The following is a 17466-nucleotide window of genomic DNA, read 5'->3' as shown; positions in this document are numbered from 1 at the left end:
GCCATCTTCTCATCTGCCCACGACCCTCTTTGCTTAATTCTTTAGGACAAGTTCCTTCTCTAACAGCTCTGGGAAACAGTGAGGGAGGCCATGCTTTGAGTTCAAAGTCACTTATATTGGTGCCTTCTCCTGCATTTCCACGGGACCCCGGGCGAACCTCTATCAAGGCACTTGCCCCTTAGCATTTCAGTTTTTATTGTACACGATCACCTCTTCCACCACACTGCAAACTCTTTGAAGGGAGGAGCCAGGTCTTTTATTTTTGTATCTCCAGGCCAAACATGGTACTTGTTGCTTATTAGCTGTTCCATAAATTGCTATGGCATGAATTTTAATCCTTTTCCATCACTTCTAGAAACTTTGCTCAAGCAAAGTTATTTTTCTTCTTTCTTTCTGTGTGTTAGACTCTTCCCCCTTAAGTCTAATACATCTTTAAAACAAACAACAAAACACTTCCTGTATCTCCACCCCAATTTGTTGAAAATACTGTCCAATTATTGCTTTAAACTCCTAATCTCCTGCTGATCCTTCAACCCACTGAAATTTGACTTTTATTTCATCAGTCCGATGAAATTGTTCCTACCAATGATACAGATTGCTTCCTAACTGCAAAAGTCATTCTTTATCTTAAGTGATTACTGCAGGATTTTACATTGTTAATCTCTCCCTTCTTCCTGAAACCTTATTTTTGGTGTTTGTGACATTGTTTCCCCTGGTCTATAACATCCCTGAAACTGACCGGCCAATCCAGCGGCCCTTCGTTTAAACGTTGGGTATTCCAAGCAAGCCCTTGTTTGTTCTTTTGTCTTATTCTCCCTGAGTAACTTCAGTTAGTTCCACATCTTCAGTGACCATCCACATATCCAGTGAGGCAAAATCTTGCCGTGCAGAACGCTTTCCAACTTGAAATAACTTCTGTGACTCACAATACCCTCGAACATCACATGTTAAAATTTAATTGTTTCTCTCCTCAAACTTGGCCTCTTATACATTTCCTATCCCAGTGAGTTGGCAGTAGAGTCAAGGTAGAAGTAAGAATATTGACTACTTAGATTTTTTTTTTCCAGGTTTCTATACTAGACTATATGGTCAAGAAAATTTAAAGAAAAAAATGACCCCTTATATGTAGTCCAAGTTAGTGTTTGTATTAATTATCTATCGCCATGGAACAAATTTTCACACACTTAGCGGCTTTGAACAGCATGTATTTATTATCTCAAAGTTCCCCTGGGTCAGATGTCCAAGCACAGCTCGGCCGGGTCCTCTGCCCAGGGTTTTGCAAAGCTTCAATCAAGGTGTCGGCTGGGGCTGGGATCTTCTTCCAAGCTCACTGGTTGTTGGAAAAATTCATTCCCTTGAAGCCCTAGAACTCGTGGCAGCTTGCTTATTCAAGGCCAGTGGAAGAGAGAGTCTCTGACTTGTTTGATCTTTTTTAAAGGGCTTATCTGATGAGGTCAGGCCCACCCAGGGCCATATATTTTTGACTTGCTCAAAGTCACCTGATTAAGAACCAAAAATCTCTTCACCTTTGCCATGTAATGTAACATAATCATGGGAGAGACTATCCTATTCCTTCTGCTATATTCTATTAGTTAGACCCACACTCAAGGGGAGGGTCAGGGTGTAGACCGTTGGGAATCATTCTGCAATTCTGCCCGTCACAGCTTATTTATTTATTTTTTTAATATGAGAGATGGGAAAAACCATTAAATGTAATTTTGAGATATTAGAAGATGGACTATAAAGAAGAAAGGTATAGAACATTAACATCTCGACGTTTAATGGAAATGGCCCATATTTTGAGGGTGGTGAAAATGGTTTTCTATGCCTGTCCTAGCTTACGCTTACTGCCTTGGGCAGGAGATTTAACCAAGAACCTACACTTAAGATCATATTATATGAACCTAAATGGAATAATCATATAAGTTGTTCTGAAAAACAGACATCTAATTACAGAACTGTCTTCACTTGAGTACCGTTTTACATGTGTTAGCCTCATTTGCATTAGAGAGAAAAAAACACAATTGTACGTCTATACGTAAGTTATATGTTTTCCCCTCGGGGTCCATTATTTTGACTTTTCCCAATAGAGCTTTTTTTTCCTTCTGATTCTTTGGGCAGACTGCGGTTTTCATCAGAAGTGCTTAATCTTTCCTCAGGACAGGTACTTCAGGTATCTCGTGAAGTCGTGTTCTTACCACGCACCGTGGCGTATCTACAGACGTTCCTAGATCCCCAACTGTCCCCTTTCCGCCCCACACCTTCTGCAGCTCCTTCTTCTGTACGCATCGCACAGGTGTTCTGGAGTTAACGCAGGCGCCGTTAGAACAGGAGATGCGTAAGAATCCTGCCACTTTTAGGTCCTGCTTCTTAGGGACAACAGTTCCACTGGTACTTAGAAAAACACAACGTGACTCGGTGAATTTATCTTTTTCTTGACATTGGCAACGATAATGCAGTGCCCAGTGTACACAGTCGGCGTGCAGTCGGCTTGCAGATCCCTACAGATATGTGGTTACTTCTCTACTTTCCCTCTCTTTTGCTTGGGCAACCGCCACATTGATGCACTGGAGCCACTCTTCTGCATTCTTCTCATCCTTGGCCTTGAAAACATAGGTTTTATTGTCTGTGAAGATCTCAAAAGCTCGAGGGAGGGAGCGGTCCCTGCGTTTCCTGGCCACAGCTTTCACACTCTGTACTTTGCTGAGTTCTATTGGGGAGCCGTCAGGATCCTCTTTCTGAAATGCATATGGGAAGGAGAGAACATGAGCTGGCTCCCAGAGTATGGAAAGATCTCTGGCAACTGGAGAATTCTCCAAGGGGATCAGAATCCTTTCATTGCATATGGTTCATAACCTTTGTTATTTTGAATGCTAAGGCCTTGGCGAGTCATTCATTAGAACAATGGAGGGAGTGAGCAATTGGCCCTGGGTTACTGTATATCAACTTGGCACAAGATGGCCAATTTTTAAGAAACTATTATTCGGTGGGATTTGGGAAAATGTTGAATTCCTCTTTCTCTGATTTTATGTCATTGATTGAGATCAACACTGTATCAATAGAGCAAAATGCAATAGTACAACTGGAGTACTATTAACTCAGAATCTGAAATAATCTGGGAAGCATGAAATTGGATTTTCCTTTGTGTTATCTCTGGGAAAGTTGTATTGATTGAATAAACAGGGTCCTAATGGTTTTGAAACACACTGGAGCTTTGGAAGTATGATTTGTCTACCAACATTAAGTGAAAGAATACGTAACGATTTACATTTTTCTGGCATCAACACAGAGGCTTACAGATCACTGCTACAACCCAAGGGTCATCCCAATGGGCTAGTATGAACAGTTTCAAAAGATCAAATACGTCTTTACAGCAATTTCTTTAACAGCCCTGAATACATTTGTCAACTGGAGGATGTGCCTGAGCTTGAGATCTTGCCACCTCTCCTTCCCCCCCCCCCCCCCACAACCCGCCCTTCTTTCACTCTGCAATGGAAAGGCACCCTTCTCTCTCATCCCAAAGTTACCATGGTATATCGTCCAACTTGGAAAAATCTCAGGAGGATCAAACAAATGAAAAAAGCAACTCAAAATATTGATGCTACGGAAGGTCCTTCAACAAAGCAACATAATCACTCCCCAGCGATTTCATTAAGAGATGCATTTCTAATAGCATTTCACTTCTTAATGCTTACCAACTATTTACTACATTTGGTGTTCTACTTATGACTGGTCATTAATGATATAATTTTAAAAATATAATAATAAAAAATCTTAACATTTAGAGACTGATAGTCACAAGATATTTAAATAATTAAATTTCAGTTTATATACAAATTTTTTTTGCAGTGAAAAATGATTAGGTGATCAGGATAAAATGCTGTGCGACCAGTAGAAAACAATATGATTTCAGAGAAAAATGATATCATGTAAACATTGCGATTAATGATGCTAATTTATGTATTTTTTTAATGGATGGCGTTAGGTGTCAAATTACTACGGTATCTTATTCCAATGGTTACGCTTAAAGGAGAGGTGTGAACTTTTCATTTTAAAATGATAATATTTTCAATTCAATAGAAATTACAGTTTGTGCAACTGTTTAAACTTATGATAAACTTAAAATGCTGCAAAGTATTACACAGATTTTCGAAATTCTTTTAGGGAATGGACAGAATAAAGTCTGAAGATGCCTGCATTAGACAGTACTTTGTTAGCTTAATTTGGTTTATGGTAAATATCGGACAGTAATAAGACTGTATTTCTTTGAATTAGTCTATAGAATAGAAATTGATACATGGGGGAACTGATCAAGAAAACAAAAAGTTATCGTAGTTCTCTAAAGAGGGACTGTGAATTATCCAAGAGAAATGGGCGGGAAGTCAAAGGGCACCATTGCCTAGCTGGTTGGTGGAGATCAAGACCTTAAGAATGCAAAAGTAAAAAGTAACACTATAGTCCTTCAGTCTTTATTAAAAATGCACATTTTTCTCATTTACAAGAAAGGTCCTTTCTGGTGGGGCTGAAGCTTCAGCTGGCCTGGTGACCCCTGCTAGGGTACCGTGTCCCTGGGGATGAGAAGGACTCTGCTGTGGGCCTTATAGTCCATTATATGATTTCCCAATATTTGAGCCACATGTTCTGTCAGATTTCTGAAATGTCAAACCATTATTTCCCTATAAAGATGTCAAACAAGTTAGCCAATTATAAAATAGCTTATTCTCTAAGCTTTATTAAAAAGCTCTGAATCAAGAAGTATAAAGGTCATTATTTGAGTTTGGGAAAAATATTCTTATGCACTAACTCTGCTCTGTCTCAAGGGATCTGAGAAATCACTGCATCTTAACTTCTATTTCTGATTTCTTTAATAAAAACAGGAAATTCAGATGGTCACTTCAAACACTTTAAAAATACTTCAATGTGGAGTTATGCTAAGGAAATTTCTTTAAACCTCCAATAACCGTCTGAATTGAGCACACCATTATACTTCCCTTTCAAAAAGACCTTCAGCACAGAAAACTCCATCTGTATATTTAATAATACACACAGATGAAGAAAGTAACATGAGCTCAGGGTTTTTTTTTTTTTTTTCATTCGAAAAGTTAACATGAAGTTTTATTTTAAAAGCGTTCATCAAAATTTGTCATAATTTGGATATACCATACTTTATTCCTGTTGAGTAAAAAGTTCAAATAAATTTTATAACGAGCACTCTAGAGTTATAGTGCGTATGTTCTCAGTGAATCATAATTTTTAAATAATTTAAAATCTTTCATTAATTAATTCAACCACAGTTTGATTTCCACTGGCTCCGTATTTTAAGTGTTCACGGGAAGCAGGACAGTACACTCACTTAACAGCAAGCTTTGTGCCTGACTCCAGTTTTATCCCTTTTTACCTTACTGGCTCTATCTTTGGTCAAGCCAATCAGAGTCTGTGTCTCTCTGTCTCTGTCTCTCTCTCTCACAAGGGGAAGGCAGTGTGGCAGGGTCTGATGTTACATGAGGTCAAAGAACCATATGGTGGAACAAGTTTGAGATACACTAGTTAAACAAAATTAAGTGGGATCTTTCCTGCAGGACTTGTCAGAGCCTTTAGCTCCTTTGTATTTCCCAGATATCTTTGATTAGGACCAAGGCCAACTCCTGGTAATGATTGACAGACCCTGGTAATGATTGACAGGTCCCAAAGTCCTTGAATGAGGCATGATGGGTATAGAGCTATCAGCAGGGTGTTGTATGCCTGTTCTCTGAGCATCTTTGTGCAGGAGTGGATGACCATGTGTACATATGCACGTTTTCCCCATCGCTCTGTTCTGAGGCCCAAATAATACCTGTAAGAGTGGGACAAGACAGAAATCCAAAGGCCAGGGTCTTGCCCTTTCTGGCTTGCCTGGCAGCAAGATAAAGACCAAAAGTGCCTCCAGTGCCCACTCAAGTCAGATTCCACAAGGCTTTCTTGGTGTCAGACCTAACCAGGTGCCTGCCCATCCTGGGAAAGACACAGGCTCTCAGGGCCTGTGCACTGTACAGAAGGCCACCGGGATCACCCAGCCCAGAGGAATATGCTTCCAGCCGCCGGCAAGGAGGGAGGGAGGGAAAGGCACCCCAGATTTACCCGTCTGTAACGTGGCAATAACAATAGTGCTGACCTCAGAGGACTGTTTTGAGGATTCTTTAAGGCAGTCCAGGGTGGCATGTGATAAGCTATTATTATTATATTCAAAATATCCAAGAAGTAGGTCAAGATTTCTTTCTTCCTGATCCTGAATGAATAGAATTTAATGATAACTAAAACTGACTTGAAAAGAAGGGAATAACTTTGCATTGCTGATTGGAATAAAATGCTATTTCAGAAGTTTCCCACTGAAAAGTCAGAGTACAGATATTTACTGAGCACCCTAGTTCAGACTGAAAATTATATTACAGGAATATTTATTAATTCTTTTTAGAATCTTATTCTATTTATTAACTGAGTATTAAATAACTGCTAGATGATAATGGTTTTCCCAAACGAGAACTGAACTTAGTTGACAACAAAAAGTACTTTAAATGAATCAGCCTTTGTTTCTTCCCCCCAGCCTGCTGTCCCTCTTCCCTGGGTCCCTGCCTCCAAATATAACCTTCAGTTATAAAGGAAGTCAGGGTCAATATCATAAGCTATTAATTTATGTAGGTGATCTATAAGGAAACAAAAGGCACACTGTTCAAGTCAAGCTCACTGGGTAGTCCTTTGGCAATTCATCTTCTAAAACTTAAGTCAACCTTTAAAAAGATCTTCCATAATAAACCAAAGAGAGACAGTGAACCAACTAATGTAGGACTCAACAGAATAGACAGTCCAGGGGACATACGGGAAAAAAAAAGGCACTGTATAATTATAAATGGAAAAGGACAAATTATTGGTGTTTTAACTCAGAACAAAATGCCCAGCTGGTTGTTGGAGATCAAGGCCCTAAAAATACAAGCTTAAAAGACAAGGCGGAAACTTACAGACTTTCCTTTTTGAAATAGAAGTTGATTTCCAGCCAGCGTAAAGTAACGAGTTTTCCACCTTTTGATGAACTTCCATCTGACTTGCTTCTCTTTAAGTTTTCCTTCTATGAGAGGCTGGCCATCTTGATTTACAACTGTTGAAGGTAAGAGAATGATCAAGCCATTTATTTTCCATTATTTATTTGGCAAGTGATCAAAAGTCAGAATTGTACAACGAACCCGGACCCAGTAGGCATATTTGGAAAGTGTGCTAATAAATTACGAATATGGTTAACCTTTCCCCCTTTGTCCCTAAAGGAATGCACAATTTAGATATGATAATGGGAACCTGTTGAAAGCCCTCATTGAGATTTTCAAAAGGAATACAGTTCACAAAAAGAGCATCTGGTCAACAGTTTTTAAGGTGTATCCAGATATCTGGCTTTCTGTGCTTCTTAACTCTTTTGTTTCATGATATTCTGTTTGTATGAACTGCTTAGAAGTACAGCTTTATAACTAATCACAAACCAAGTATATTTTGCTATTTGGCAGCAAAAGCCAAAGCAGTGCCCCCAAAGATGCGTTTTTCCTGAAGACACCACATCGCAAAGGCAAGCCCAATTCTTTCGAACATGGTGTTTCCACTCTGGAACACACACACTCCCTCTCCATTCTGCATATGCCCATCTCTGCCCGATCAACAAGTAATCATTCCATGAGTCAATTCAAATGTTGCTTCTTTGGGGGGAACTTCCCCAAACTCAGACCAGAGTGGATTCACCTGCCATCTGTTCTCATAGCACCTGGCACGTTTCTTTTACACCAAGCATCATTGGTGGATAGTTATTGGTGTTCATCTGATTCACGTCTGTCTTTCCCATTGAACTGGAAGCTCCATGAGGGCAGGGTATTTGCTCTGTTCACCGGTGTGTCACCAGGCATCTAATACGGTGCCTGGCAAATACAGGGAATCTGTAAGTATTTGTTGAGTGAGAAGGTTAATTTTACAGTGAGGTGGAGTGTGTATGATTACACATAATCATAGGGTTAGAAGATCTGCTACAATGTCAAAAGTCAGAAGTTACAATGTTGAACTGAAGAATTTCATTTATTTTGCCAACTACGTAGGTTTCACTCTCCAAATGCATAGGTAAGCATCTGATTTCTGGGGATTATGACAATATTTACTTACATAGATTATGTTCAAATTTTCATAGCACTTTGAAAGTAATGAAATGTGTTCCATCATTTGGAAATTTAGACAGTGCCTGTTTGACCATATAAACACAATCTTTTCTTCCTATCCTACCATTTCTTTTTTCTAATATAGGTCAAACAACTACTTTAGACAAGGAGGATTTGTCTGCCTTGACAGCATTTTCAGGATAAGAATGATGAAATGTATGAAATGTATAGTTCTCATAAACGAAGTTCTACTAAAGCTCGTTTGGCCTTTTCCCCACCAGTCTGATGACTATTCAATTGAATGTTCTATTGTCAATCCCAAATTAAAGCTAAAAACTGAAACCACTATCAAATACATCGTTAGATAGTGACGGGGCTATGATGAAAATGAAGTAGAGAGTGACCTGGGGGCTGGTGCACAGGCATGTAAGCGGTTAGGAAAGAACTTGGACACTTGAAGGGACCTTTGATCTGAGACTTCAGTGTTGAGAAGTGTCTCCCATCTGTGGAGAAGCGTCATGGTGGCTAGTATTGTGCACAGCAGAGCATAGGAAAACTAGGAACGCAAGAAGTATTGACTATCAATTTCAAGAAAATGATTTCGGTGCCCTGGTGTTACTAGGAATAATCTGATTTAGACTATTAAAGACCGTAATGCTCTTTGCAAATTTATTTGTCCCATAAGCATGGTACATGCTTCCTTTGAGCAGCCTCTGCACTCCGCAGTTACCTCGGAGAAAGCACTTAGGACAGACGCTCTGTCTTTCCTGTGCTGTATGTCCTGGAGAGCCAGAACAGCCTCACAGTGTGGGTCTGGACCATGGCTTCAGTGTTTACTAACAGCGGGCTCTTAAGTCACGAAGGGGGCAGTGGCGTGTCTGAGAGGAGGAACAGAAAGTCCAAAAGGAGATCCAAATAGAAAGAAAATAAACTCTACACAAACAACGAAAGACCCAGGCTGAGATTTACATGAAAATCTTTCCTAAAACATACATTTCCTATGCTTTCAAATTAGAAAAAATTGCTAATTATGATGTTTGAGGATTTTTTAATAAGAATTCAGAAGAGTTAGATTTGAATCCTTTCAACTTCGGTTTTCTTTCTTTCTTTCTTTCTTTTTTTTTTTTTTAAAGATTTTATTTATTTATTTGACACAGAGACAGCCAGTGAGAGAGGGAACACAGGCAGGGGAGGGGGAGAGGAAGAAGCAGGCTCCCAGTGGAGGAGCCTGATGCGGGGCTCGATCCCAGAACGCCGGGATCACGCCCTGAGCCGAAGGCAGACGCTTAACGACTGAGCCACCCAGGCGCCCCAACAACGACGGTTTTCTGATCAGCAAGATCCCACCTGCTTTACAAAGATGATGAGATCAAGTGTTGTGATGAACACGGGGTGTTATGTGCAGCTAATGAATCATTGAACATGACATCAAAAATGAACGATGTACTATATGTTGGCTAACTGAACATAATAAAAAGATAATAAAAAAATAATAAAACCTAAACAACAACAAAAACCAAAGATGATGAGATCAAAAGTCAAAATTAAAAAACTTATGTGAGGACACTAGGTAAGTAAGCACTATGGCCCCCTCCATCTTCTACTTTTATTAGACTTTCCTTCATAGTTTGTAATCACATTGCTTTCTTGCCATGGTTTTAATGGTAAGGTGATTTAATGTAATGGCTTCATAACAGTACATTTTTCTAGTCTCGGTCTTCTATATTTACTCAAAGAACCATTTGAAATAGTCATGATACCTGAGCTGATTAGAAATCATGGTTGATTTAGGTAATATTTAAGCCCATGGATCCTTCTGAATCTGACATAGGGAATTAGCTTCAAGTATTTCTCCTCAGGGCAGATTCAAATGTTTCACTTGGGTGCCTGACTCAATTGGTTAAGCATCCAACTCTTGATTTTGGCTCAGGTCATGATCTCAGGGTCATGAGATCCAGCCCCGCATTGGGTGTCATGCACTGAGTGTGAAGCCTGCTTGAGGGTCTCCGTCTCCCTCTTCCTCTGCCCCTCCCGCAATCACCTGCATTCTCTCTCTCTCTCTCTCTCTCAAAAAAAAAAAAAAAAAAAAAAAGACCTTACGAACGTTGCACTTGAAGAATATGTGACAAAAGTTTGCAAGGAGCACTTGGCAAAATAGTTGAAGGAATTGTTTGAGACCCAGAGTGGATAAGATATCATACCCACAGACCTACATAATGACCATATGACCATAATGACCATGAAGACTCAAGACAAAATGACAGGCTTACTGGAGCACAAAAGATGAAGGACTGCCGAGAAATGCTGCTAAGCAGAGGCCTTTTCACTGTATGGCCCAGCCAAAATTACCCCAGGGAAAAAGTCCATGGAAAGAGTTGTAGGGAGGAAATATTAGCAGAACTTTATGAAGTAGCTGCGTGTAAGGGCCCTAATTTAGGCATCAGAGTCGAATTCCGATAATTTTGTAAAAGCCAGGCTATTTGTAGCTGCAGGATTAATTTAAAAATAATTTCAAAAGGCAAAAAAAAAAAAAAAAGAAGACTTAAAAATTTTCTACCTACTATCCCATGTCTTAATTTTTTCTCTGAGATTATATCTAGCACATGCACAAGAGACAATGTGTCATTTTAATAGGTCTATTGCCCATATCATGTCCTTGTAAGCAATAATTCTCATGGTAACACTGTCTTCTTGATCAAAACAGGGAACTAATTCTTTCTAAGAATGATCATATTCTGTTTGAAAAATAACACGTGGAATGAGACTGAGAGAATGATCCTGTGTCTGAAACTATCTTGTTAGTACATAACACATGCAGGAAATCTGAATATTTTCTGACTTGCCAGTTCATGCATTAGGTCATTTAAAGTGCCACAATTTGGCTAAGACATTCTCTCAACCAACCTGGATCTGTCCTTCTCTTTGTCAGTTGGCTAAAAAGCTATGGAATATTAAACTGAATTCTCTCATGCAATTGGAGCCCAAACTGTTACTGTTTACCAACTTAACAGTCTTTCTGAGTGTCAATACAGATGTGTATACATTAATTGTATTTCTTTTGTGCACCAAGAGTTGAAGATATTTATGTTGATAAGAAATGAATTTTGAAGGTATTCATCTTTATCAGCATGAAGTTGATGAATAAGAGTGAAGTAATACCTTTTCATCTGTCAGCCATCTAGCCACTTCACATGTACTTTTGAGCGCAGGTAAGCTGTAAGGCACTGTGTTTGGATCTGAGGGGTTTATAATGCCCCGTTCAAAGGGAGCTTGGATTTATCATCTTGTAGGTGAGGTAAAGCATATTACAAATGATACAGTTCAATGTGGAGTTTGGCCAGCGCCACTGGGGAAGGAAAAGCCAAGCACTATGACACTCAAAGAAAGAAAATTCTACCTCTGGCTGGAAGGAGGTGACGGGGGACATGGGAGCTGGGCTTGTGCAAGACAAGGGCAATGGTATTTAAGAAGAGGGCAGAAAAGGGCAGAGGTAAAAGAGGGATGTGTAAGGGAGAGCACATGAAAAGAAAAGAACCTAAAGAATCTGGAAGGTTGGGGCGCCTGGGTGGCACAGCGGTTAAGCGTCTGCCTTCGGCTCAGGGCGTGATCCCGGTGTTATGGGATCGAGCCCCACATCAGGCTCCTCTGCTATGAGCCTGCTTCTTCCTCTCCCACTCCCCCTGCTTGTGTTCCCTCTCTCGCTGGCTGTCTCTATCTCTGTCAAATAAATAAATAAAATCTTTAAAAAAAAAAAAAGAATCTGGAAGGATCCATGAACTCAAAAGCGGTTGCTCTGGGACAAAGCCATGGGGGGAGGCTGAGAGTGTGAAGGCAATGCAAGATTTTCTAGGTGTAAGATCCAGGAAAGAGACTGGGTAAAGTGAGGTCATGTTGGACTGTAACTGAAGGGTCTTTTGAAGACTCATTAGAAAGGACTTTGCTTTTCTTAAGGACTAAGCAGCAGCCTAGAGCCTGTGAAGGTCCAGTCTGTGCAGGCATGAAGCCCCCGAGCCCCAGATGGGATCAGTTATGTATCACAGAGAGTCTCCGCAGGAAACAGAGGACACCCCAAGCTGGGTAATTGAGGGGAGTTAATAAAGGGACTATTTACACAGATGTGAGCAAGGTGTAGGAAAATCACCATAGTACTCTGGGGCCAGGAACCATGGGGAGGCATAACATGCCTCTGTGTGAAGAGGAAAGGGGAGAGAACAGTTAGGACTCAGAGGGAAACCTGTATGGAGAACACTGACTGACAGGAGCTGTGGCCTTGGGCATAGGACACAGTCAACCTACAGTGACCAAGCAGAGGGGATGCTGGGAATAAATAACCCACCTCACTCTGCTCCCTCCCTCTGATCTTCTGCCTTTGTCCCTAGTGGTCACTTGTAACTGAAAGCCAGAGATAAGGGAGACTGGAACACACTGGAGAGGCACCTCTTCTTAAACGGGCAGAGGAAGCAAGAAAGCTTCCTGCAGCAAATGTGTCTGAGCTAAATTCTGAAGAACAAATAACAGTGATGAAGGTGAAGAGAGAAGAGGTATATTGAAAAAACAAAGACAAAAACAAACAAACAAACAAACAGGCAAAAGGCCAAGGCTTAGAGAAGGGTTGTGCAATGCCTTCTAGCAACTAACTCATTCTATGTGATGGGAGCCTGGTGGGACTTGGAGGGACAGAGATGGTGTGAAAATCAAGGAGAGACCAATCCGAAAGATCCTTGGACATTGTGCAAAGTAGAATCTAAGGCTTTGTAATGCACCATAATGAAAAATAATAATTTCTGTAGTCACACAACTCTTTTTTATCTCAAGAGCACTAGAGTTCAATGATTCAAGGTCTCCATCCTGTTTTAGGGTTTCTTGCAATTCTGAATGTGTCTTTAGCCATTTATAACTTATTTAAACAGTACGCTGAATGCCATGCTTACTCATCACTATAGTAGACCACCCAGGGCTATTCCAAAAACTTTCTCTGGGACACGCGTACAGTTTATGGGGTAAGGGCAGTGACTCCGGAGCCAGAGCTCAGCAGAAGTCCAGAATCTGCTACTAAACACCAGACTGGTCTAATGCAAGTTACTTCACTGAGCTTCAGCTTTATCCTCTCTAGAGTTGTCTTGCTTAACAACAGGGCCACCATGGATGGCTGTGCAGGTTGTTCACTGCACAGGAGCATGCAGCCAAGGTGGTGAGGAGAGGCTGAAATTCAGCTTTTCTTTTGCTCTTCAAGCCATACACCCCCAAGTGGATTTCATCCACCATAAATAAAGTGCCATTAAGGTTAACAGTGGCCTTGCTTAACCAAATGCCTGGTATATTGTAAGGGATCAATAAATAGTAGCTACTATCATCGTGGTCATGATATCATCATCATCAACAACATAAAAGGATCATCATCATCCTTTTATTGTGATGATGAACAGATGGTTTTTATAAATACCATATCCTAATGGCTTCAGGATAAAACCTGCCTTCCTCCCTCAAATCAAGACTGAGTGAAATCTACAAGAAGGTGTTAGGAAAGGAGAGAATTCAAGTGAGACAGGAAACACTTTTAAGATTCAAGGTCTTCAGGCTTTGAAGTTAAGGTTTGATAGGCAATTCAAAGAGTCCTAAAAGGGAGGTGAATTCTTCTGCTTTTGTGTAACTAATTCATGTATTCACCAGGACTGCCATTTTCAAGCCAATCCAGTATGGACTGGGCTGCACTGGGAGTGTTTTCCACATCATCTGCAGTTGCTCCCTTTTCTTACAAACTTCCTGCTTGTTCTTATGACAGTGGATGGTAACCTCCATATAAACTACTATCCACATTGCATAGTGACTTCCATCTAGATTTGGAAATCCCTTAAACTGTGTGCTTTTTTGGTTTCTATAACTTTTGTCTTGAAAGCATTGCCCGGTGCATGAAAAAGCCATAATTGGACTGTCATGAATTTCATTTGCGATATTTGAATTCTTAGATATTATTTCCTGATCATTAATGATAAATACCTTCAAAAGAAGACATATTCTGGAAGAAAAAAATATAAATCTCAAATACTTAGTTTTTCAATACAAACAGAGAAAAAGTATTTTTTAAAAAATTTCCCTTGAAATTACTTCTTCTGGAAATTACAACTCCTATACAGTCTGTGGGGAATTTCTTTGTATGCATAGAAAGTCTCAGATTTACTTGAATTCCTTTCCATGGTTTTACTGATTTTTTGTATCGCATGCCAGTTCTAATAAAGCCAATTCTAATTATAGAGGAAATGCTTAAGGAGGGATAGAAGCATTACATGAGGAGGGCATAGAAGCCACATTTAGTAAACCGAGTGTCTGTGGTTTTAGAAATCACTAAGGATCATAATAAATGTCATGTTTCTAATGGGTATCTAGGCAGTGTTTTAAGGTGCCTTATTTCTGTATCAGTAGTGAATGAATGAGGACGCATAATCCAGCATAGATTTTGCAACATTCTACAAGATGCTGTGGGGTTCAGAATAGGACAGACAAACTCAATTTGACAGCAGCCCGCTGAGGACACTTTCACATGTAACTGAATGGCTTCCTTCCTCAATAACGTTATACCTATCAAAGTGTAGTATACCAAACAAACATGGCGTGCCTGGGTGGCTCAGTCTGTTGAGCATCTCCTTTCCGCTCGGGCTGCGATCCCAGAGTTCCGGGATCGGGCCCCACATTGGGCCCCACATTGGGCTTCCTGCTCAGTGGGGAGTCTGCTTCTCCGCCTGTCCCTCACCCACTCGTGCTCTCTCCCTCTCTCTCTCAAATAAATAAATAAAATCTTTTTAATAAAACAAAGCAAAACAAAAAACGTAGTATGCTTTTTAGGCTCTCCGTCTGTCACTGAAATGTTGATCTAAAGAAGCCTCAGAACTACTATTTTATAAGCTTATGGAGCAATGTCTTCCTCACTGTATTCTGAGGGCCACCTACTTTGGAGTTACTTGCTGGTTTGTTAAACTGCATATTCCAACGTACCGTCCAAACCTATTGAATCATAATTTTGGGGTGGGGTGAGGGACCTTACATTTTTTTTTTTTAAAGATTTTATTTATTTATTCGACAGAGATAGAGACAGCCAGCGAGAGAGGGAACACAAGCAGGGGGAGTGGGAGAGGAAGAAGCAGGCTCATAGCGGAGGAGCCTGATGTGGGGCTCGATCCCATAACGCCGGGATCACGCCCTGAGCCGAAGGCAGGCGCTTAACCGCTGTGCCACCCAGGCGCCCCAAGGGGGACCTTACATTTTTAACAAGATCCCTAGGTAATTCTCATGTAGCTGGAGAACTTCTAGGAAATGAAAGCAGCCTCATGGCAGATGAAAGTAATAGGTCACGTAATACACAAAATAGTTAAACTGCAAAACCAATAATGGGAAGAAAATTGTTATGACCTTTCCATGAAATTGAAAAACAGGATAGCGGTATAAGATAATACGCATGTCCTTGGCTTAAATCAGTAGAGTTACAGGAAAAATGCTCGGAATCAATTTTCATGGAATTTGGCTCATTGTATCATCAGTGAAACAAAAATTCTAAAGCCTCTTGCTAAGAAGGTAATCTGTTCAATAGTTCTGTGCAGCAGGCATGATCACCTTTGTGTCTTTATGGGCAGCTAACAGTGAAGGCTGGCCCAGCCGTTACCAGTATGACTGAGAGGGACCAATGGGAAAAGATCAGGGAGAGTGGAAGTGAATGAAGACAATGGCTCAATTTGAGGATGGAACTTTGAATGAGAAAGGGTTCCACACACATTTCTTATGTTGGGTCTACACTGCCATTCCATTAATTTAGATCTCATGGATAGGTCTTGTTGGGAAAACTGGCCATAGGATTTAGACAGTTGTAAATGTGGAGTGCTTTCCCACACTGCCTGTGTACCCTGCTCTCCTCGAGCAGGGAAAGAGAGAGCTGACATACTTACTTGTCAGCTTGTTTGGGTCGTGCAAGTCGAGCACATCCTAGCCATTGACCCAGCCCCCTGTACATTCATGGTATATTAGAACATCTTAAGGTGTTGTCTACCATGTTTCTGTAGAATGATTTAACACAGTTCCATCAGTTGTGGTTCAAACCTTTTGGCAATAAATAGAAATCTTACAACATCTGCATTGGAAGCTGTGTGTGAGATAGATATATATAAGTTTATATCTCACTTTCTGTTAAACAAAATAATTTCCCATATTACTTTTGAAAAGAACTTATTTAAGAAGATGCTATCTATTCAAAGAATACATTTGGCACAAAAATTACACTGGAAATGTTATCCTATGAATACCTTTGTCTCTTAAAATGAATCACTGTGAATTCATTAATTTGTTTTGTGTCACCATTTGCCTGAGAAAAATTTTACTAAAAATTTTCTGAGATGATACAAACTTCGGACGTTCACTTATTTGGTAAATATTTACTGAGCACTGTGTGCTAGGGGCTGACGATGGATGGATGAGGAGAGTTCCCTTCATAGAATTTACTGTTTACCGGAGGAAATAGACATTAATAAAATAACTACATATAAAAAACAAAACAAAACAAGACAGCAGGTGTAACAATTCTCATGAGAAGAAGTCTGAAGGGCTTTGAGGACCTGAGAGGCCACAGAAGGCTTCCCTGTGGCAGTGAATTTGAATTGTAATGGGAAGGCTAAGATCTCTATTAACCAGATGAGGAGGGGAGAAAGGGCACTCCATACAAAAGCCCAGAAGCAGGAAGAAGTATGGCGTGTATGAGAAACTGAAAGAAGATCCTTCTAGTCCGAGCAGAGAGAGAATAGATGACATAGGGGACAAGATGAGGCTGCAGAGGACGAGAGAGACCATTGCATGTGAGGCTGTGAGGGGCGTATTATAGAGTCTGGTCTTTAAGCTAAGAGCTGTGCGAAGCTGTTGTAAGGTTTCACGCAGCGGGGGTGGAACCATCAGAGTTGCGCTTTGATGAGACCATTCTGGCTGCAGCATGCGAGGCCAATGGAAGCGTCCAGAGTAGCTTAGTTAGGAGGCTATGTCCATTATCTTAGGTAAGAGGTGATAGTGTCTTTGTTCTATGTGATGGAGAGAAGCAGACAGAGTTGAGAGCCATTGAGAAGGTCAAACCCACAGTGCGGGGTGAGGGACAGGGTGGAGGTAGGGAGAGGGCAGCAGGTCTCTGACTGGTGCTGTGGAATGACCGTTGTTATACTTACTCACATAGAGAATGCTGGAAGAGAACAGCCTTTTTCAGGGGCAAAGGTGGGACCACCATGAGTTTAATTTAAATGAAACGAGTATGAGATGCATTTGAAGCAGCCCAGTAGGCGAT

General features: G+C 40.6%; 1 protein-coding gene across 1 annotated transcript in view; it reads right to left on the bottom strand.

Moving 5' to 3' along the window:
* Nucleotides 1-1189: 1189 nt before the first annotated feature.
* VEPH1 (ventricular zone expressed PH domain containing 1) overlaps nt 1190-17466 on the bottom strand; it is a 218885-nt gene continuing 202608 nt past the window's right edge. Inside the window, exons 12-13 of the mRNA XM_008706749.2 lie at nt 6993-7129; nt 1190-2738 (exon numbers count right to left, since the gene is read on the bottom strand). Of these exons, the coding sequence (XP_008704971.2) occupies nt 2502-2738; nt 6993-7129 (374 nt within the window). The 3' untranslated portion in view covers nt 1190-2501. The remainder of the gene's footprint in view (nt 2739-6992; nt 7130-17466) is intronic.

The sequence above is a fragment of the Ursus maritimus genome, unplaced genomic scaffold (genome assembly GCF_017311325.1).
Source record: "Ursus maritimus isolate PB19 unplaced genomic scaffold, ASM1731132v1 scaffold_20, whole genome shotgun sequence".
In the NCBI taxonomy this organism is placed as follows: Eukaryota; Metazoa; Chordata; class Mammalia; order Carnivora; family Ursidae; genus Ursus; species Ursus maritimus.
This window is presented reverse-complemented; position numbering and strand designations above follow the sequence as displayed.